The sequence below is a fragment of the Cololabis saira genome, chromosome 19 (assembly GCF_033807715.1).
Source record: "Cololabis saira isolate AMF1-May2022 chromosome 19, fColSai1.1, whole genome shotgun sequence".
Classification (NCBI taxonomy): Eukaryota; Metazoa; Chordata; class Actinopteri; order Beloniformes; family Belonidae; genus Cololabis; species Cololabis saira.
This window is the reverse complement of record NC_084605.1, coordinates 33561399-33584078: the sequence shown is the minus strand read 5'-3', so window position 1 is coordinate 33584078 and position 22680 is coordinate 33561399. Positions and strand designations below refer to the sequence as shown.

Genomic DNA, 22680 nt, shown 5'->3' with positions numbered 1-22680 from the left:
TGGAAAAGTTACCAACAGTGCCCTTTTTAATTTTTTTTTTATTTATTTAAAAATTAGCACACGTTCAAGAGAAATAAAATAAAAAGTAAATAAAATGTTAATATATATTACTCTTATTTTTCCAGAGTTAACCAAACATTTAAGTGGTATACATTTTTTTTTCATGCATTATAATACAAGATATTATTCAAAGCAAAGGTAATGGACACATATATAGGAGCACAATAAGCAAACAAAGAAGAATGTACACATGCATGAGATAAAATGACAACTTAAATTGGTTTTGTCAGTTTCCTTAGCATCCTTTCACTTTCTGTTTTCAGAGCTATCATTATTATTATTATCATTATTATTACTATTACTATTATTACAGTTATTTAAGCTATTATTACTATTATTATTATTATTTTGTGTAGCCTTATGATACTTCATTTGTTCTTTTTGTATATTATATTCTGTTAAAAGGTGGGCAAGATAAGCTTTATGCTTCAAGCCCAGACCTTTTCGGTCAAAATAATCACAATGTTGACCAGGGAAAAACCTGTGTTATCTTGTTTGTTGATTTTTGTGATTGACCAAATAATTTATCAACAACAACAAGAACATTTGATTTCAGATTCAGATTCAGATTCAGAAAAACTTTATTTATCCCAGAGGGGCAATTTCAAGGCAACTGAGCAGCAAAACGTTGAAGGTATCAAATAGGATAATAAAAAATAGAAATAAAATAAACAGATAAGTGGGGCATATGAATTTGAAAAGAAAATAAATAAATAAAATTAAATGAATAAAAAAAAAAAAATATATATATATATATATATATATATATATATATATATATATATATATATATATATATATATATATATATATATATATATATATATATATATATATATATATATATATATATATATATATATATATATATATATATATATGGTGTGACAGACTGTGACAGATAATATTTCGCATAAAATGAAAATTATATTTGTGACAGCTTAATGTTTGAAAATCTGAATGAGAAGTGAGCGAGCGTCATACCGGATATGACGTCACCTTAATCTTATGGTTTTTTCCTGTGTTTTCGAAAAGAAGCGGCGGTTAGGTTTTCACCACTAATCGATGATTTAAAACCTTATTTTTCTTGATGCATACCAGCTGAATAACAAATGAACGTAAGCTAACAATTATTCTTGATCTCTCTTACTCATCCCAATGATTGATCGGGAAGGAGATTTTGAACCAACTTGTGCATGTTGTTGCTGTTGGAGCTAAGCTAAAGAAAAGCTAAAGCCAGCGAGGAGCTGGAGCAGCTCTGGTTTAAATGTCCATGTTACAAATGTTCTTACTTTTCATTGTAGGTTTAGAGTCGTTGTTTTGATCAAGGTCAATCTAGCTGACTTTTGTTTATAAAACCAGACTACTTCAAACCTGTCAACAATGAAAGCTTGTGAGACAGTTAAACCTAAACAACTGAACACAAGTGTTAAGTGAAATTAAAGGTGGAGGCTTCATCTGGACACATTCGTTTTTATGGTGAAATCACTACTTGTGTATAAACCTACTTTAAAAAATACTTTATTTGATTTTCTGCCTAGCAAAAGCATTAGGAATTTTATTTCACAGACGGCTACTTTTTTTTCGTGTAGGTTCCTGTTTTTGTGTAAATGTGTTGGCTTCTTTACTGCACCAGGATCATGCAGTCACAGCAGCTGTTAAAGGAGCGAGGACCTCTGGGCAGACTGTCTGCTGGGGAGAAGAAGCTGGAGGGAAAGACTTTCTATCTGGACAATGTGAAGAAACGCTCAACAGCTCTGCTTTTGGAAGCCATATCTCTGCTAGGAGGGGTAAGCATGTGTGACGAAAATATTCCAATGGGTCTTTTCTATCTGTACATCAATACACACACACACACACACACACACACACACACACACACACACACACACACACACACACATATATATATATTAGTGTGTGTGTGTGTGTATATATATATATATGTGTATATATATATATATATACATACATACATGTGTGTGTGTGTGTGTGTGTATATTATATATATGCACAGACAGACACTTTGTCAAGGATAAACGTGTTTTGATGTAGATGTCAACATTAAAATTAGTGATGCTCCGAAATGAAAATTTGTGGCCGAAACCGAAAATAATAATAAACACTTGGCCGAATACTGAATAACATACCGAACAATGGTTCTCCGCAGTTTTTCATTTAATTTGTCAATTTTTTCACCATTGCATAAATCAAAAATCTCAATCCCTTTCCCATACAAGTAGTCTACCTAATTATTTATATTATTGTATCATATCTCCATTTCTCTTATGCACTCTTTCGTGCTTTTATTTGCTTTATTGCTTTTAAGTTAAATACAGCTTATTATTATTAATATTAATATTATTATTATCACCTGCGTGCCATCTGTGCCAAGTCAGGAGAGCGGTCTTGATTGGTCCTCCAGTATGCGAGAGGGTTCTCGCTCCTGGACGGGACTTCTGACAGATAACCATCTAACTGTTGAGCGGCTGCGCTTGTCGTCTGCCTGGTATCTGACTTATTTTTTTGGAGGATCTTGTCGAAGTGAGGGTTCTCCACCGCATCGGTAGTACGGGCCATTTCTCTGCTGTGCGTCCCGTGACCGTCTCCATCACCAAGCTGCTTTCCCATATCCAACTCAGTCTGGATCATTTCTCGTGTCCTCTGCTTTTTCCCCACATCCAAGTAATGATCTGACATGCTGACATTTAACAGCGCACGCCCCTCACTCACGCTGTTCGCTGTTTGATTGCGTCATCACACGCCATTATTTAATCGTTCTGTTTTTTTCCCACTTATTCCACCGAACACCAAAAGTGTTTTTTTTTTGCTATTTTCGGCCGAACAATTTCGGTTACCGAACATTCGGTGCATCACTACTTTAAATGTCTTGTCTTTGGTGTGACAAACTACTAAAAAAATTTTTTTATTATTATTCTTTTATTTAGTTGTATTTGTAAAAGGGAATTTGAATGTCTTTCCACAAATGTTGTATTTTTTATTCTCTCGTTTTGAAGGGTATAGAGAGTTTCCTACACAAGGATGTAAGCTATGTTGTGACTGGAAGCCAAGAATGCCTGAAGGAGAAGTGTGTGCAAGGAAGTGCACAGAAGACGAGTGAAGGAGCCCAACTTCTGATTAAGCAGCAGGAAAGTGGCCTCAGCAATGAAAAACCCCATCCAAGACCTCCAAGATCAATGGTACTGAATTGCTAACACGTGTTATGGATATAAGATGAGCATGAAAAGATAAATATTAAAGAGAATCAGAAAAATGATTTATTACAGGAATTTTAAAGCTATGCAAATGGTGTTGAAACATCAACTGCCACATAAAAAAGGCTGTCTCAGAGAATCTGTAATCAGTCTACTTTTGGTCTGTTAGCAGCATTGCTGAGCTGTATGAGCTACATTTGCTAAAATATGGAGGTACATGACAGTATCACATCCCTTTCTAAATTAGGGAGAGACAAAGCTTCGGCTGTATTTCCGTGTGGGAGAGTGAAAAAGCAGGAGGACAGAGACTGTCCCAACAGAGGGGGCTGAGAGACTTTTACATGTGCAGAGAAACAGCCTTTCCTCTACGGTCTTAGAAATAAGTCAGGTTTAGTGGGAGCTCTAGCTGGATGAATGTGTTGATTTAGGTTATCTTTGCATTGTTCTATTTTATACCAAAACTTCCTTTTTTGTGTTTAATGAATAAATCCTTTTTTTCATAGCAACTGAAAATGAGAACAATGTGAGTTTCACAGCAAAAGGTAGCATGAGGTGATAGCATTTATTTGGCTTAAATACATGAAAAGGAAATTGAATGCTGAGGGAAAGAAAACACTATTACTTTCATTGACTTTTTAATCACTGTCTTTATTCTGATGGACTTTACCTGAGTCTAATTTGGAATATGAAAAACTATGAGATATCTGATCAGCATTTCTATGTGCAGGCTTGTGGCAGCCGGGGGAAGGCTCTGCTTGAAAAAGCAATACGCAATAATGTAAGTTAATACAACCAAAATATACTTCAAAATGGACATTTGTGAGCTCTGGTTTTGATGGACGTGATAAATGGAGATAGTTTTTCATCTTGAAATTTAACTGGTACTTGTTTGTGACGGATGTGTCTTACAGGAGCGGCTGCTGGGGAGCAGTGTTTTGTCCAATGCAAGATCGTGGGGAGTGAAGATTTTGTATGTGGATGGTATCCTATTGATTACCTTGGGTGGTGACAAGAACAACAGAACATGATGCAGTAAACCTGTATTCACAGCAGATGGTGCCATCAGGGTGCTTTTATTTTGTTCTATGCTGTTTACTACCCAATCTCTGTACAAAAGTACAAAAGAAAGTCCAAACTGGATCTGTTGAATGTGTCACCTTTTTTTTTTTTTCCAAGAATAATATTTTGGAGGGGGGGGCAATAGAAGTTAGTAGTATGTAGGTTTTAAACCTGGACAGGAATCAGGAGACTTGTGTACATGTGTGTTTTTACAAGTTAACTTTGTGTTTGCCGGTTGAAAGTTACATTGTGTTCCTTAATGACGTGTCAGATGTCCTTCTATATCTCAAACAGTTGACACGAGAGAGTTTCAGTTTCAAACACAAGAAGACAGAGGTAAGGTTTTACGCTTTGTATGCATTTATTTAATCATATTTTAAGGGAGGAAAAAAGAAATCTGGTTAAACAAGAACTGATCCAGTAAACACAAATATCCTTACAAAGACTGCTTTTTTTGGAATCAACATTGACAATGTATGCTTAATTTTGTCTTAATTTATAATGCAGAAGACTTCGTCCAAACAAAGTTCTCATGCTGTGAAAGGTTAGATTCTTTTACTTTTTTTTTTTTTTACTGCTGTATTTACCACTATTGAACATTACTAAGCTTTATTGGGTTTAGGTAAATTTAACTGATAACTGTCTTCATGTCTTCTGTTTCCAGCTGCACCTCTGAGGTCACCCTATCTTAAGATCGAAGACTTTAGCCGGTAAGTTGAGCCTGGTATTCAGGGATCTTGCTTTACTTTCGGGTACAAGTATATTTAAAGATAAAATATTGGTTATTCAGGAAAAACCTAAAAACATTCTTGAGGACATTCTTAAAAATCCAGATATCACTGACCCCTACTTTACACCTCCCATTTAAAATAAAATAAATAAATAAATCAACCTGATAAAGAATCAAACCAGGCAGAGGGAACGTTTTTAGCCCTGCAGGATTTCAATGGTGTAATGGTTTCTCTGTGTCAGGTTAGATTCTTTGTTGTGAGTCCAGTATAATGATTATGAGACAACAATGTGTCTCCTGCTGTTTCGGGGATTTCCTATCCCACTGTGCGCTAGTTTTAGGGGTATGCATTTCAGCCCAGATGATTTTTGTAATTGAATCTGTTAAGAAGTTCTATCGTGTAATGTGACAAGCAGGGACCCCCTGGTAGAACTGCTCCCCAGGAGCCCAGATCTCAAACAGATTCAATTTCTTTTAGAGGACTCTTTGACAGCTCCGGTGCATGTGCCTGCAGGGGACCTCTGAGTGCTAACAGTTCCTTTTATTAGGCCTCTCATTTAAGTAATTGAAGTGTTCTAGCTAAAGTTCAGAAAGTGATACAGAACCCATGACACTGTGAGGTCCTTCTGGGGTCATTGTCCGATGAGTATGTTTTGGTGGTTTAAGGGTTTTAAGAAAAAAAAACATCTTATTGAATCCGAAAATACCGGACTGTCTCAGAAAATTTGAATATTGTGATAAAGTCCTTTATTTTCTGTAATGCAAAAATGTCATACATTCTGGATTCATTACAAATCAACTGAAATATTGCAAGCCTTTTATTATTTTAATATTGCTGATCATGGCTTACAGTTTAAGAAAACTCAAATATTCTATCTCAAAAAATTTGAATATTCTGGGAATCTTAAACTGTAAACCATAATCAGCAATATTAAAATAATAAAAGGCTTGCAATATTTCAGTTGATTTGTAATGAATCCAGAATGTATGACATTTTTTTTTTAATTGCATTACAGAAAATAAAGAACTTTATCACAATATTCTAATTTTCTGAGACAGTCCTGTATAACATTAGCATTGTTGGATTGCGTTTTGAAGCACTCCCTTTTATCAAATTAAAAACTTAAATATCTGTTGTCTGCTCCTTTGTTATATAACCAGGAAATACAAGCCTTTGCATATGCAGTCGATGACTTTTCCCGCTTTGTGCTACTCGGGTCGATTTAGTCCCTTTGAATCTCCTCCTCCTCCTCTGTTTGAAAAACAGACGGTACACGAAGACACGAAGACGAGGTTTGTTCAATTGCACTTTGATATGAAACATTATGTTGCTGCTTTTAAATTACTGTTTCAGTAAATGTTTATTCTTTTGGGGCACTGGTGGTTTCATAAAACACTGCATTCTGGAAAGTTTTTGTTTGTAAATGTCTGATATGTAAATGATTTAATCTTCTGTTATAGGGGAAAGAAAGCCGAGAAAATCATTCAGGACAAATCTCAGACTCCATCCAGTTGTAACCCTGTAACATGGCGACCACGCAAAAAGGATCAGTCTTACTGTGAATGTTGTCTTCAATCTTTTACTAATCTTGAGGAGGTGTGCATCTTAAGAATAGCTTTCTTTAAATACATGCTTACACAAAGCTTTTTCACCTCAGTGTTTGATGGTATCTTTTTCCTATCTTTGTAGCATTTACAGTCTGACCAGCACCGCTCGTTTGTGCTGGATCCCTCCAACTACAGTACAGTAGATCAGCTTGTGGTTGAAATGCTTCCGGGATTTGACCCCAATCCATCTCAGCAACCAGAAGAAAGACTGACAAGGTGAGCCATGTTATTACTAGCTAATACCCGTTTTGTGGGATTTATTATTCATTACCGGAATACATTGACTACATTTACATGCAGTCAAAATTTGTGTTATAGCTAATATTCCGGTTACTGAAACATTGGGAATATTCCGTTTACATGCGTGAGCAAACAGGGTTATCCCTGTTTACATGGTAATTAATCATTGGGGATATCTGGATCAAACCAGCGATGCAGGGAGAACATGATGACGCAATTCCCGTCATTTCCACTTCTTCTTCCTGTATCCAAATTCAAAACAAATGCTGCTTCGTGCAACTTTTCTCTCGCCTTCTTTTAAATCTGGCTATCCCGGTACTTTCTACCGTCTACAAATGCAGAAATGTTCATATCCTTCATTACATTTATGAAGTGATTAGTCTCCTCCTGGTCTTGGTTTCTCCGTGTTTATAAGAACTTCCTGGACTCAAAAGACCAGGATTCCTTGTGAACAGAGCATGCGCAGAAAACAAATTCATGTTCCGTTTGATGGGGATATTCTGTTTGGCGTTTACATGACCCAATATTCGGGTTTTAAAAGGAGTAACCCAGGGCTCATATTGTGGTTTTTAAAAACCCGAATTTGAGCAATTTCGGGTTATTCAAAGGGGTTATTGGTGTTTACATGGCCGTGCAAATTCGGGTTATTGCCAATATTCGGGTTTTAAAAGGGATATTGATCCATGGAAACGCAGTCATTGATTTTGGTCTTTTTCTGTGCATCCTAGACCACCAACCCCTCTGCCTGGCCATGATGTCTGTGAACTGGAGGCTCTTACTGACGCTGAGACGGAGCATGCTGTTCAGGTGCTGCGGATGCATGGTTCATGTTTCAATACGCACATTTGCAACCTCACCAAGACTCATCAATCCTCTGGCCCGGCTAGTCCACCTCCAAATCCAGGTGTTCTACCTATGGACACTTCCTGTTTTGTTCCTAAGACTGATTGCCAGTCCCCTGATGCTTCAGACTCAGCCATGCCTGTACTGACTGCTAAGCCCCAAACTCAGGATACATTCACCCAACAACCTAGCATTCCCTCTCTTTGCCCCACTGCTCCATGTCCCCTTCCTGACCCTTACTCCCTGCCTCCAGTTCTCAGTCCACAAGTCCCCTATTCCCCCGACAGTACAGACTCTCAAAGTCATTATTCAGATCCCCCTGTCCTTAGTCCCCAAAAGTACAACACAGAGAACACAATGGGGGGGGGGCACACTTTTGAAATGGACTTTGGAAAGTGTTTGTTCACATTTCCACTGCTTATGTCTGTAGCTGAGGCCAGTGTGCTGAAAGAGAGGGCACCTAATCCAGAAGGTCTTTGTGGAATCAGTCGACTTGTATGTTCTAACAATAGCTTGGAGTTTGACTCTACCCCCTCACATAGATCTAGTTCCCTCCCGCGACAGTCATCTATTACACGAAACCCCAGAAAGCGCTGTCGATCTGCCAGTCCTGAATACAGACACAGGAAGAGGAAGAGGACATCATTTGTTCACAATGATAGCACATGGTCTGAGCAAAGGCTAAAACTGCCAAAACCACAAAGGGACAATATGGTTGAGGGCTGCTTTTCATTTGACAATGCACCTGATTGCGTAAGACAGTCTTGCTCTAAATCCAATGTTACTACTGCATCGACCTCATACTCTGCGGATACGGCTGGATCAGAACAGATGTGCTCATTTTCTTTCCCTGCTGTTCAAAGTTGGAATCAAGCGCCAAATTATGTTGACTCCGTTTTCGATCATCCACCACCCCTGCTGTCCACAAAAGCAACAATCTTTGATCCACCTCCTCACATTGACAAACCCCCCCGTGTGATTTCCACTCAAGACGCACAGAATTCACTCTCACTCTCTACCTCCATTTGCATCGAGCCAGCTCTCATCCCAGACCTGGCCAGACTCTCCTCTTCATCGTCGGACTCAGACTGGGACTGTGACCTGATTTCATGCCGGGACACCACCTCAATTACTCCTCCAATGCCCAATGAACAGAACTGTGAGCTTGACAAAGAGCTGCTCCACAGGCCGTGTCCCTGGATGCACGACACCAGCTATGAGTCACATCTGCACACAGTTCTTCATCCATCAACCCCGGCCACCGCACTGTGTGGGGAGGACATGGACGGCTCAGTATTTTCCAGGACTGTGGTACAAATTGTTGAGGTTCAGCACTGATAGAGATTCTTTGTTTTTGAAAAGAAAAGACTAAAAAAAACACTGTCGGAGAAAGTTAATGAATTTGCAGTAGGCAGCACTTAAGGTGACGAACATGAGTAAATATTTAAGACTTTGTGCTGACTAAAATGTAATACTAAGCTGATTTTAGAAATGCAGATGTAATTTTACTTTGCTTTGTAAATGCTTCTTTGTGACTACTGATATCTATATGATTTTTTTCTTTTTCATAGAAATTTAAAATGTTTTTTTATTTCTTCCCTTTCAACTTCCAACTTGCGGACAATGCCCCCCAACAATATTTCATATTGTGCTGACTGCAGTTGTTCAGCAGTGCTGTCCGGGAACACATGATGGTACTGAGAATTTAATGAGGCCTTTCTGAAAGGCGGCATTACTCAATTACTGTAAGTGCTGTGCCTGGATCCAATCCCACATGAGACACTGTTGATGGTCAAAAAGGCGAGGAGTACATAGAGTGGAGAACCAACAGCCTATGAGATAAATTGCCTGATCAATGTCAAATAGTCTTCCTGCCTTTTGAAAATGGGCCAGAGCACAGGACTTTGACAAGGACATGCCTGCACTTCACAGGATTGCACTGCAGCTCCAAGGAAGGTTACATGCATGTATTTGAAAGTCTTTAGCAGTCTCCATCATTTCAGGGTTCTCCATAGGTTCAGCACGCAAGAAAACCTTTAAAACAAGAAACGAAGGGAAATAACAGCATTCCAATGTGTGGAAAATGTCAAACTTCATGAATAAAATATTTTCTTTTTAAATAAAGTATTTTGTTATTTTTTTAAAGCTATAATTACTTCCTTCCAGTGAGGATTTTTTTTCTTCACTCCTTTAACTTAATAAATGCTGAGCCAGCCTGTAGGAGCTAAATGGAAGAGGAAGGCTGAAACAAGGGCAGCAGCAGGTCGATGCGTCCGGTTGGCTCATCAGGCATATTGCTGCTGGCATGCACAATATTTGATACGTCATCTCCAACCCTGTGTTCATAGTGGTTCATAAGCCGTAACGGGCCAGATGGGATGAATGGTTGAATGTTTTGGAATGTTTTGAAAATCGAAAAGGACTGGAGAAACTGCATCTCAATGAGTTGTTTTACAATCCAGCATTTGTACATCACTTGAAATTCATAAACACACATATATACTTTGTGTATGTGTGTATGTATGTATGTATGTATATATATATATATATCAGTGGTGGGTCACCAGGGCCAGCAAGGCCTTCTCTACTGGCCTAACATAACCAGAAATCATGATCATAATTATATTATATACATTTAATTTTTAATTTACTTACCCTAAATATCTAAAAGAATTCATATGCTCTTCATGTCATATTATGCTCCTTCCAGAGTTTTTATCCAATCAGAATTCAGCTGTCTTATGTTGGCAGGCTGTATGAAATCTGCCCTGGCCTTCAGAATCAACATTGCAGGCGTCAATGCACTGTAATGAATGATAGAGTTGATAGATAGTTGTGATAGCCAATAATCACGATCACGAGTTGTGTCATGTTTAATATGTTTTTTTGATTTAATTTGTTCATATCAAATCCATAATAACGAACTAAAATGATAAATATAATGAAAATGGAACAAAAAAATCTTGCCCTTGTGCAATGCATGTAAATAATCTGGCGCATTGGCACAGCTGTGTCGTTGTAATCAAAGCAATAGGTCTCAGAAGTTCTGACATGAAAAAGTTTTTCACAGATACTTGTTTATTGTGTCACTGTCGCGAAAGTATGGCCGTCTTGTTAGTGTCTTTCGGATATTAAACTGCGATTTTGCAATTTATTGTACAATCTTGTTAAAACTTGTATATGCTTTTGTGGACTCATTTCATAAAACTTTTTATATATATATATAGATATCTATATCTATATCCTTTCCCTGTTCTTCATTCTCTCTGTCTGTTTTCTCTTTTCCTGCTCTGCTCAGCTGGCCACAAAACAACAGGGGGGGGGGGGTTCCACTTAATGGGGAAAGGCCAGGGTGAAAAGGTGATTTTTGAGTTGTGCCCCCAAAGGTCAGTCTGGTCCGGGGGATGGAGAGCAGACCAGCATCTGAAGACTGCAGGTTCCGGGAGGGAGTGATTGAGGAGGTCAGACAGGTACTGGGGGGCCAGAGTGTCAAGGGATTTGTAGGTGAGTAGGAGGAGTTTGTACTGTATGCGGAACCACAGTGTATGTGGAAGGGTGGGGGTGATGTGCTGCCAGGGCTTGGTAAGGGTGAGAACCCTGGCAGCTGAGTTCTGCACGTACTGGAGCCTGTCCAGGGTTTTACTGGGAACCCCGGACAGGAATCCATTACAGTAGTCCAGTCGGGAGGTGATGAAGACGTGGATGAGAGTTTCTGCCACAGAGTCAGAGAGTGAGGGACGGAGACGTGCAATGTTTCTGAGGTGGTAGAAGGCAGATTTGGTGACAGATTTAATGTGTGTTCTTCCCTCCTAAAGGGGAGTTTTTCTTGCCACTGTTTGGCTTAAGGGTTTTCTCCCACCAGGGGAGTTTTTACCTGCCATTGTTTGTTATGTTTATGTAATAATTGCTCAGGGGTCATATTCTGGGTCTCTGGAAAGATCCTAGAGACAACTTCTGTTGTAATAGACACTATATAAATAAAATTTAATTGAATTGAATTGTGTGTGTGTGTGAAAAAAATATATATACAGGACTGTCTCAGAAAATTTGAATATTGTGATTTTCTGTAATGCAATTACAAAAACAAAAATGTCATACATTCTGGATTCATTACAAATCAATTGAAATATTGCAAGCCTTTTATTATTTTAATATTGCTGATCATGGCTTACAGTTTAAGAAAACTCAAATATCCTATCTAAAAAAATTTCAATATTCTGGGAATCTTAAACTGTAAACCATAATCAGCAATATTAAAATAATAAAATGCCTGCAATATTTCAGTTGATTTGTAATGAATCCAGAATGTATGACATTTTAGTTTTTTTAATTGCATTACAGTAAATAAAGAACTTGATCACAATATTCTAATTTTCTGAGACAGTCCTGTATATAGATGTGCTGCTGTTAAATGTTCTTCCTCAAAATAAACCAGATGCAACTATTATTGTGATAATTTAATCTGGACTAGTTTAATTGCGAGGTCGTAGCAGGTGTTTAGGGCTCATTAAAAGGGGCGGGCAGCCCCACCTGCTGCTGTTGCCATGGCTACGGCTGCTCCTCGCGCAGCCTCACTGGGCTGGCCGTGAGGCGGGCGAGAGTCCTCTCATCCACGGCGGCTCTGACAGGTGAGCTGCTGCACGGGTGACCAGCGGGAAACCTCCTCCTCCTCCTCCTCCGGTGTGTTTTTAAGTGTTTAACGGCAGAGCCCGAGGGAGAAATGCGGCCGTCGCGTTATAAGGGAGCCAGCTGTCGCGTTCGTGTTCAGTGTCAACAACAGTGAGACTCCCGTCAGCTCGTCCGCCGGCAGCACCGAGGAAATCACTGGGACTATGAGAGCATCATGCTGGCGGTGAGATGCCTGCTGTTCGCTGCAGCGTGTGCAGGCTGCGCCGAAGCAGGTAACAAACTCCCGCGCTTTCTAATCACATTTACACCAGCACGGGGACCCCATATTTAGACCCATATTTAGAGGTTAAACATGGGTTCCCTCACATAAAACCGTCTATTACAGTGGTCCTCACTCCTGGTCCCCAAGAACCGCTGTCCCTGCATGGTTTTGATGTTTCCCTGCTCCAGTAAACCCTGATACAGATGACTGTGTCACCAACAGAACTGTGCAGACCTGGAGGAAAGATTGGTGATGACCACTAATTAGAATCAGGTGTGTTGATGCAGGGAAACATCTAAAACATGCTATTAAGACAGTGGTTCCCAACCTTTTTTCCTTGTTTCCCCCCCTACTTGTGTCTAAGACCAGCCAGCCCCCCCTCAAAAGAGTAAAGTGATTCGTTACAAATCTTTAATAGAAAAAATTTACATTAATTATGTTTTTTTTTTAATACATTTCTCTTTGGTTTACCCTGTATACATATGACTTTGTTTTTCTCACTTCATTTTGTGTCACCAATGTTTGAAATACGCACAAAAAATAATTGCAAGGACATAAAAATATTTCAAAAAAATGTCTCTTAATATGAGAGCAAACATATTTTAACATTTTTCCTTTAACAACCTGTCGGAGTAGTAGTATGATTAAATGTCGAATAATTATATAATATTACGTTTTTAATTTTTTTTCCTGCTAAATAACTTAGTATTTAAAATGACCAAAATATATTTCTAAGTGGGTTTATACAGACTTGGATTACTGTATTCCATTAGGTGTGTTATTGTGATTTTTTTATTTATTTAACATGCGCAAATATAATTTTTACAACTACATATGCTCAAAGCAGACAAAGTTTTGCGCCCCCCCAGAGATTTCTGGCGCCCCCCCAGGGGGGGCCCAGACCCCAGGTTGGGAGACACTGTATTAAGATACACTGATGAGGACCATAATGGAAACAGTATTACCTGTAAAAGATGAGTAGAAATGCATTAAATGGTCAATTGCAGGCCCTTTAGTCATCACTGATGTACAGTATTGCACCATGAATCTCTCTCCTCACCTGTCCTCTATAGGTTTAAGAAGATGGGGGAGTCTGGAGGAGAAGCTGCCTCCTACTGAGGAGGTAGTTCAACCCAAGAGGCTCCTGCAACAGATCCACTCTGAGAAGGAGCTGCTGCACAGCCACCTGGACACCAGGGTCAGAAACCTGCCAGCTGGTATGCAGCAGGTGAGCCTAGCTTTCTACACCCATTTTTACATTTAAGGCTATAACACTTTCGTTATCATTAAGTTGTGTCTGATAGTATATACTGCTGTTTGAAAAGTCCGCCCATCTGTTCAATATCTATCCCTGCCTTATCCCACCCAGCATGACTCGGGTTGCTGTCACCCTAAATCAGGAGTCTCCAACCTTTTCCCCTCTGAGAGCTACTTTTACAAAAATGAAAGTGGACGAGAGCTACTCATGTTTTGTAACATTTATTCCATACTGCATTTTAACCCAAACAAACTTAACTGTAACAGTTAACATTTTGTATCAAAACACCACAAACAATATTTAAATCAGCTGCATGTGCATTTTGGCTTTCTGTATGTACTTTTTGTGTGTATCTCACACTATTAAATGAAATAAGAATGCTATCAAAACAAAATGCAATTACAAATACAGATGTTGTTAATTCACTCATCATTTGTTATATCTGCCCATGTCACAAGAGTATTCACATGCATTTTAATTAGTGAGATGATTGGCACTGCATGGAGCCAACAAGAGAGGTGTATGCTGGAGTTTACTGGGTTCACTCTTATGGAGTCATTCAAATGTTCATCAGTCAGTCTTTTTCTGAACTTTGATTTCATGACATTCATACCAGAAAAGGTTGACTCACAGAGGTATGTGGACCCAAACAAAGCAGACATTTTCAAAGCTGCTTGGTGAAGGTTTTTGTAGTTGTCTGGGTCTACTAAGCTGCAGAAATGTTGAGAATGCTGCTGAGACTTTAACTGCACATTATTCTGAAGGGAATAATGAAACTAATTGGCAAATAATCACTGTGTATAGGTAGGGGGAGGGACACGTGTGACCAATCAATTGGGTGAGCTACTTTGAAAGGGGCTGCGAGCTACTGGTAGCTCGCAAGCGACGCTTTGGAGACCCCTGGCCTAAAAGAATTACCAGCCCTTTACATATATGCAAACAACCACATATGATCACACTCACTCCTGCTTAACACTGGCGGACTTTGGGAGGAAGGCGGAGCACTCAAAGAAAACCCACACCAGTGTAGACAAACATGCAAACTCCACACAAAAACTCCCCCATCTTCTTGCAACCTTTCTCAGGCAACAATGGCAGTAAACCAGTTTAACTGAATTCTTAGATTAATATTTACGCCACCACATTGTGCATAAATAAAATATACCGTCTATACAGGACTGTCTCAGAAAATTTGAATATTGAGATAAAGTCCTTTATTTTCTGTAATGCAAAAATGTCATACATTCTGGATTCATTACAAATCAACTGAAATATTGCAAGCCTTTTATTATTTTAATATTGCTGATTATGGCTTACACCTTAAGAAAACTCAAATATCCTATCTTAAAATATTAGAATATTCTGGGAATCTTAATCTTAATCTGTAAACCATAATCAGCAATATTAAAATAATAAAAGGCTTGCAATATTTCAGTTGATTTGAAATGAATCCAGAATGTATGACATTTTTTTTTAATTGCATTACAGAAAATAAAGAACTTTATCACAATATTATAATTTTCTGAGACAGTCCTGTATGTTAAATATGTTTATGTAATGAATTGTCTGAAATAGTCCCTTTCACCCTTTTGCTGTTTTTAACCTCAGTATATTATCTTTCACACCTCTACCTGTCGTCTCTTGTTACCTTTCCTATGAACACTTTCTGACAGCACCTGGCCGGCTAGTCAGTGGATATGACACAAGTCTGACCCTAAGCTGCCCTCTGTGGTCTTCTTTGTTGAAACAAAAGGAGCCCTTGCATGTGAATATAGATGTGAGGTGCAAATAGCATAGCTTTTTTCTTCTTCTTTCTTTTCTTTTATATATCAATGACGCTTATTCTGAGCAGTGATCATTTTTGTGCGAGAAGTAGAAACAACTTTTGAAACAACACTGATATGCTTTGTGATTTGGCAAACCTGCAGACAGTGTCATATTTGAACATCTTGCAGTTACTGAACGTTGTCATTATTTATTTAAATCACTTTTGAAGCTCCCCACAAATGTCTTGGGGAAATAATCTCATTAGTTGCCAAATGGTCCATTCTGTTCACCATCTAATTGCTAACTTTGTCATCATTACTGCTCTGCGAGAGAGCGAAGAACCATATGGATGGGGCAGATATAGTGATCTGTCCTAAAAGTTAAACATATGTTATTTATCTTGATCTTTATTCTAATCATCACTTGGTCTTGCCTCTATATGACAACAGTGGAATAAATATACTTCAGTGTAAATTAGCTTTCTACTCACAAGTTACTGTGGCAGCAAAAACTGGGATGCAAAATAAGAAAACTTGCCTAGATTAAATAATCCCACTGACCTCCAAAAATAGCTGTGTTGACATAAAGTGAACAATTTTTGTTCAAACTTGCAGCTTCAAATCAGAGGATCTTTTTGTGCTGTTTTTAATCATTTTCTCAGTCTATTCCGTTCCCTTAACAAGTGTAATACCTTCTTCCCACAACTCCTCCCTCCACCCCTCTCTTAGCCCATCCATCTGGCCCAGAGTAGCTTCTCTGTGGAGGCTTTTGGCACATCCTTCATCCTTGACCTGGAACTCAACCAGTATGTACACGCAGCCCTTTGGGGCATTCACACATAAAGCATGACTGATGGACCTGATGCACGTCAGAACTGGTTGATATTATTCCATCAAACACACCTGAATAATATCAGTGGTTTCCAATAATCACACAGTCCTAAAATGTAGGATTTATAAATGATAATGGAAGTATTGGATTCAGGCTAAAACTTAATGTTTCAATTATTGTACTCATATCAGGGTTTTTTTTTCTTCTAACTTTTCAGCAATCTCCTTTCTACCAACTATGTGGAACGTCACTTTGATGATGGGCAGCTGTCACAGAGTTTGGTAAGCTTATAAAACTAGTCATTTTAAGAAAAAATGTTTATTGTCAGGTGTTAGTTGAGATCACAACCTTATCTGTATGGAAAAGATGATGACTCAGCTTGTTTGCTTGGAAACTGCTTTCCTGGCTCTGTCGAGAAACAAACTGTTGGTTTGAAAGTTCTGGACGTCTGGGGGATTTCTGTGATTTCAGTTCAATTAAATGATACTTAATGCATTGTTGTTGATGCACGTGTGGGTCCACTTTCAAATTTGATTGTTTGGGACAATAGTGTAATGAGTCAGATGCAGTGCATTGAAATATTAATTGTAATATTTAGTCTGCAGCCTCTTGTCATTTTAGCTCTTTTCCTACCAGCTGCCAATCAATATTTTGCATACTATTTAAAGCAGAAATATTAACCAGCAGTATCCCAGTGACATTCAGCTCAATATGACAAGAAACAGAATAACATAAGGTAAATTCAAGAGCAGATAAAAGGATGAAACTTCCAAACAACCAGAAATGGCAAATTATACCGCACATCAATCGTCCATGCCATGAGTGATTTTAAAATACGGTGGGTGAGCACCAGAAGAAAACAGACTTGGCACAGAGAAGAACATAAACTTTCACAGAATATCTGTCTGCTCTACGGCCGAAACAAAAGTTCAGCTTACGTTATAGAAGCACTGCTCACTATGTGAAGTTGTCCATTCAAGCTGACAGCCCCTCCCTTCTATTCTTTTAAAACTGTCATCTGAAACCAGCTTGTGTGTTTGTATTGTCAATACATGTCAGTCATTACCAATACCCACCATTCCATGTAATCTCATGATTGAACTTCAACTCATCCATTAATCTTCATTAAAATTCAGGTTACGATTGAGAAAAACTATATGTATGTGATAACAAATGGTGGGCTATATGTGTAAACATGTTATGATCTATTTTTAAATAAATATACAGTGTCTCAGAGATGACATTACCTATTCTTGCTTAAGCTTAACAAAAAAGGCAGTTACAGACATTACAGTGTGTGTCTGTATTTGTTTTTTGCCTGTTGTTGTATTTATGACACTTTCATGCTCCTTGTTTGGACACCATGCTCCTTATGCAGTTGAGATATTGCACATACAGTACTTACATTTCAGTTCACTTAATTGAAAAATGCCACTTGACAACAAACTTTATCTCAGGGCACTTTTAGACAGAAATCACTCAACATTTAATTGGATTATATTTTTAGTCTCCTCCAGTTACTTGTAATTCATACATAATCATACATAAGTTCACAATTCAATTTTTTTCAGTTGAGTCCAAAATTCAAATTTCACGTAATGCCAATTCATTAAAAACCTCATATCTAAGGAACCCATTACATTGCATCGAATTTTTACTTTTTCAGGCATGAGGCAAAAGCAGAGAGGAAAAAAAACCTACCGTATTTTGCGGACCAGTGAGGCGCACCCCAATATAAGGCGCAATAGCAATGAACAGGTTCATTTTCATACATAAGGCACACCGGGTTGTAAGGCACATAATAAAACGTACGGTATATAAAGCGAAACAAAACAGTCTGGTAAGTCAAACCTTATTCAACTTGCTCACAATAACTCAGAATATCGTTCAGTTGTAACTAATACAGAAAAATACACTCACATTTTAAATCATTTGTCTTCCACAAATCTACAAATAAAAAGTGGTGGAGGTAAGTGTCGTACTACGTCCTGTTCTCTGATTGGTTAATCGTTGCCAGGGATGTTGGAACAACATTGTATTCCAACATTTGGATTAAAATTGGATTATGATACAGATTTGAAAATTGGGTTTACGCTAAAAACCTGATGTTAGCTTGATGTCTAATAATAGTAAGGTAACATTGACTAGATGTTGGTTGATGGTTGTTTGCCAGCACTGTATAATTAGTTATCTGACGTTGCAACCCGTATCCAACCAAGGACCGACTTTAATGCAACGTCTGCTGTGTCAGCTTGATGGTCTGACAATCAATCAAGTTGAGCGGCTTTACCAAAGTTGTGCTAAAACATTTAGACAGAATTTTGAGCGCAGTTTACCACATAAAATTGGTTAGAGGTCAGTAAGCACAACAAAATGTATACATAAATAAACACCTGATTATAGGCCGCACTGCCGATTTTTGAGAAGAACTAAGGATTTGAAGTGTGCCTTTTTATAGTACAGTTAAAAACCTCCGGTGGACATCAGCCTCAACTGGTTTGGAGACTGGAATGACCAGAAAAAAGAGACAATAAAAATGACATGCGAGACGGGTAAGAACTTGTCTTCAATGAAGTTATCCCCAACTATAAAAAAGTATTTAAAAAAAACAGTTTTTGTTTTTTTTAATGCCTATTTTTATTGATAGTGTTTGGGAAGCAGAAACCATCTCTAACCGAGAGCTTGTTCCACAAGAGAGGAACATGAAGGCTCTCTCTCCCATTCTACTTTAGAAGATGTAGGAATCACAAGTAAGCCTACACTTTAAGAGCAAAGCGCTTTACTGGGGTGATCTGGAATTATTGAGTTCCTTAATATACGAAGGAACTAGACTTTTAAGTGCATTATATGTGAGGAGACAAAAGTTAAATTCATCCTGAGTATAACGGGAAGTTAAGATTGAAAATATGATCCCTCTTGCTAATCCTCATCTGAATTGACTGACGGCTGCTTGGTGTAATTTTAGCACATCTACTAAAAGGATTTGCAGTACTCAAATTTTCGTCATAATTACATGAAGTAGTTTTCTGCATCACTCTTGGATAGGGGCTTCCTTATTTTTACAATGCTGTGAATGGAAGAAGGCACAGAAAATTGTTTTTGTGTGACTTAAGGACAAATCCTTGTCAAAAGTAACTCCAAGCAGCAACGTGCACCCTTTTAGTTTGAGCTATGCTTGCTGTTTTCCCACTCTTCTCACAGTTTTCATGCCTAATTAATTTGATATATAGTTCTCTGTTCCCCTTTTATAGCTGTCAAAACATGAGTAGTGTCACGCTTCCGGGCTGATGCCTTTTTTCGTGAAACGCATGGTTTTATTTTATGTTTTATTTACTTTTTCTTTCCTGTCTCTCCTTCACTAATTTTTTTGAACCATCTGACCAATCGGTACACGGCTGCCATGGTAACCTGCAGTAGTGGGTCTGATTTGGCTTGGTGTGAGGGGAATTCTGATTTTGCTCATTTACCAGCTCATAGTATCAGTCATGAAACCATCTTCTGTCCTGACCTTTGGGACAGTCTGTGCAAATCGAGTGCGTCAGATTGTGGTTTATGTGCTCAAATGAAAAGAATACTTGTGTTGAGGGCAAGTGGAACGAAATTGTATGCATTTTTGTTTCTTTACAGAACAACGTAGTGATAAAATACTATTTCAAAGACATTTTTTGTGAAGTCTCTGCTGATATTGAGGTGCATTCATCTTCTGATCTTCAATGGTTTTAAGAGAAAAGTTGAAAGAATATACAAAACCATTTTCCAAAAACATCATTTTGCAATTACATAATTTTTCCATTTCCCAATCAACTCATTATTATTATTATTATTAATTATGTGTCAGGATTGGGTATGAAGGGAGCATCGACCAAAAGTCGAGGGCTCATTCATTGTAGCATGTTGGTATCCAGTCTGTATCCAGTAAAATAAGATTATCTCCATTACATCTGACGGTAAATTTAACCTCCTGTGTTTAACAAAAATCATACGAATCAGGAAGGAGAAATCACACTTTACTCTTTGAATCATGAGTTTAAATTTCTTGGGTGGCATCATCTGTTGAATGAGCACCAAAGCTAAAGCAAGGTGCACTTTGAATCGCTTGTTGTTGAATTGTCCTATACAAATAAACTTGCCTTGCCTAACGGACACTAGTTAATATCAAGTATTTGTGTTTTAACTGACATAAAGTGAAGACAGTAGTAAATGCTGAACCAAAAGCCCCACACAATCTTCTCCATTTGACTTTATTTCGTTTCATTGATATGCCAATACATTCCTGGCATCTACGTGTCTGTGCATCTCTCTATCTCATTCACATTCAGTCTCAATGACACAGAGCTAAAAGTAGACGTGGACTGCAATTGATAGGAGCTAATTTATCTATTTTTGTTACTCTCCTGCTTTTTCAATTTCTTACAAAATCAGCAGATGTTATTGCTTGCTCTTAATCTTGGCCATAACATAAAATTTACACTGTTTAAAGACAAAGAAAATTGTGTTATAAATTTCAGATATTTTGTTTATCTTACAATAATTATAGGACATTTTTGTATGGAAAAACAAAGTGAGGAACATGGAAAAGTATGCTTTTTCCACTGCCAAACTTAAAAACTGTTGCCTTCTTTTTCTTTCTCAACTTGACATGAATCCCTGTTGTTTCGTCAACCTTCCTTTGTCCCTCTCAGAACAACGATGCTGAATCCAGACATTGAGTTCACTTGACCTTGTCCAACCTGTTATCTCATTGTATAGTTACTTGCTTCAGATGCAGTCTTGCATTTATACCACTGTTATTTCACATTTGTATTTCTCATGGTTTAATTGAATGAGTGAGTTACCGTTCTTGTTAGTGCATAGATCTCTGGAAAGCACACAGTCCTTCAGCGTGTCTGCTGTATCAGGCAATTTGATTTCCTCCATTTAGCGTCGTAATCCTACCTCTTATTTATTTATTATCTTGCGCTGTGCTAAGTGCTGTTGACTGTCTTGCCATTCAGCAGGAATGATGCAAGTCCTTGTTATTGCTCAACAGAACTGAACGGATGTATCTTCGTGACAATAAGATGCCTAAACAAATGTCTTTGATTTAATCTTTTTGAAGATTGTGTTGTGTTTTTTGTTTAGAATTTTATTTATTCATTTTTTGTGTTTACCCGTTAATCCCTTGGCTAATTTTTCCAACTTTAAAGTGAAAAATTATGATTAGTTTCAGTCAATAATACAAGTGCTGAGGTAATCATGAACAAACTTGGGCTTTATGCATAACTTGTGTTAGTTTATGGGGGAATCCCTGAAAGTGGAGCTTGGCCTTGTTTAGGTAAACTGGATTTAGAGCTGTGAATGCACAGCTGAAGAGCTGGACTATATGGGAATGGCTTCAGACATTGTTGGAAAAGGTTTAGCCCATATTAAAACCACTATTTGCAGTGATACCACTTCTGACCAAATGGTGGTATTTACAGTGGGGCAAAAAAGTATTTAAAGTATTTGTGCAAGTTCTCCCACTTAAAAAGATGAGAGAGGCTTATATTTTTCATCATAGGTAACTTCAGCTATGAGAGACAGAATGGGAGGGAAAGAATCCAGGAAATCACATTGTTGGATTTTTACTGAATTAATTGCTAAATTCCTGGGTAAAATAAGTATTTGGTCACCTACAAACAAGCAAGATTTCTGGCTTTCACAGACCTGTAACTTCTTCTTTAAGAGGTTCATCTGTCCTCCACTTGTTACCTGTATTAATGACACCTGTTTTAACTGGTTACCAGTATAAAAGACACCTGTCCACAACCTCAAACAGTCACACTCCAAACTCCACTATGGCCAAGACAAAGAGCTGTCAAAGGACGTAAGAAAAATATTGTAGCCCTGCACCAGGCTGGGAAGACTGAATCTGCAATAGGTAACAGCTTGGTGAAAAAATCAACTGAACAACTATTAGAAAATGGAAGACATACAAGACCACTGATAATCTCCCATCTGGGGCTCCACCAAGATCTCTCCCCATGGGGTAAAAATGATCACAAGAACGGTGAGTAAAGATCCCAGAACCACACGGGGACCTAGTGAAGGACCTGGAGGGAGCTGGGACCAGAGTAACAAAGGAACCATCAGTAACTCACCACGACCAGGGACTCACGAAGGAGTGCCTTCTTAAGAAACATTTCCAGGTCCTGGAGTG

The 22680-nt window shown here is 38.2% G+C and overlaps 2 protein-coding genes across 4 annotated transcripts in view; both read left to right on the top strand.

Annotated features, from left to right (window-relative positions):
• The first annotated feature begins 1064 nt into the window (after positions 1-1064).
• On the top strand, positions 1065-9849 carry dbf4b (DBF4B-CDC7 kinase regulatory subunit). Its single transcript, XM_061707644.1, has 12 exons — positions 1065-1178; positions 1697-1850; positions 3078-3260; positions 4003-4053; positions 4187-4256; positions 4606-4670; positions 4842-4878; positions 4999-5044; positions 6226-6357; positions 6526-6661; positions 6755-6888; positions 7641-9849. The coding sequence occupies exons 2-12, from the start codon at positions 1701-1703 to the stop codon at positions 9091-9093; spliced, it is 2457 nt and encodes an 818-aa protein (XP_061563628.1). The 5' UTR covers positions 1065-1178; positions 1697-1700; the 3' UTR covers positions 9094-9849.
• Positions 9850-12381: 2532 nt separating this feature from the next.
• adam11 (ADAM metallopeptidase domain 11) overlaps positions 12382-22680 on the top strand; it is a 32776-nt gene continuing 22477 nt past the window's right edge. For all 3 annotated transcript variants that reach the window (XM_061708377.1, XM_061708379.1, XM_061708378.1), the window contains exons 1-4: positions 12382-12656; positions 13720-13874; positions 16400-16476; positions 16720-16783. In XM_061708377.1, the coding sequence (XP_061564361.1) occupies positions 12599-12656; positions 13720-13874; positions 16400-16476; positions 16720-16783 (354 nt within the window). In that variant the 5' untranslated portion in view covers positions 12382-12598. The remainder of the gene's footprint in view (positions 12657-13719; positions 13875-16399; positions 16477-16719; positions 16784-22680) is intronic.

Excerpts from the sequence above, each read along its gene's own strand:
- dbf4b (XM_061707644.1), top strand. The coding sequence starts at position 1,701 with ATGCAGTCACAGCAGCTGTTAAAGGAGCGAGGACCTCTGGGCAGACTG. Across the intron at positions 1,851-3,077 it reads CCATATCTCTGCTAGGAGGG|GGTATAGAGAGTTTCCTACA; the intron begins GTAAGCATGTGT and ends CTCGTTTTGAAG. Across the intron at positions 4,879-4,998 it reads AAGTTCTCATGCTGTGAAAG|CTGCACCTCTGAGGTCACCC; the intron begins GTTAGATTCTTT and ends TTCTGTTTCCAG.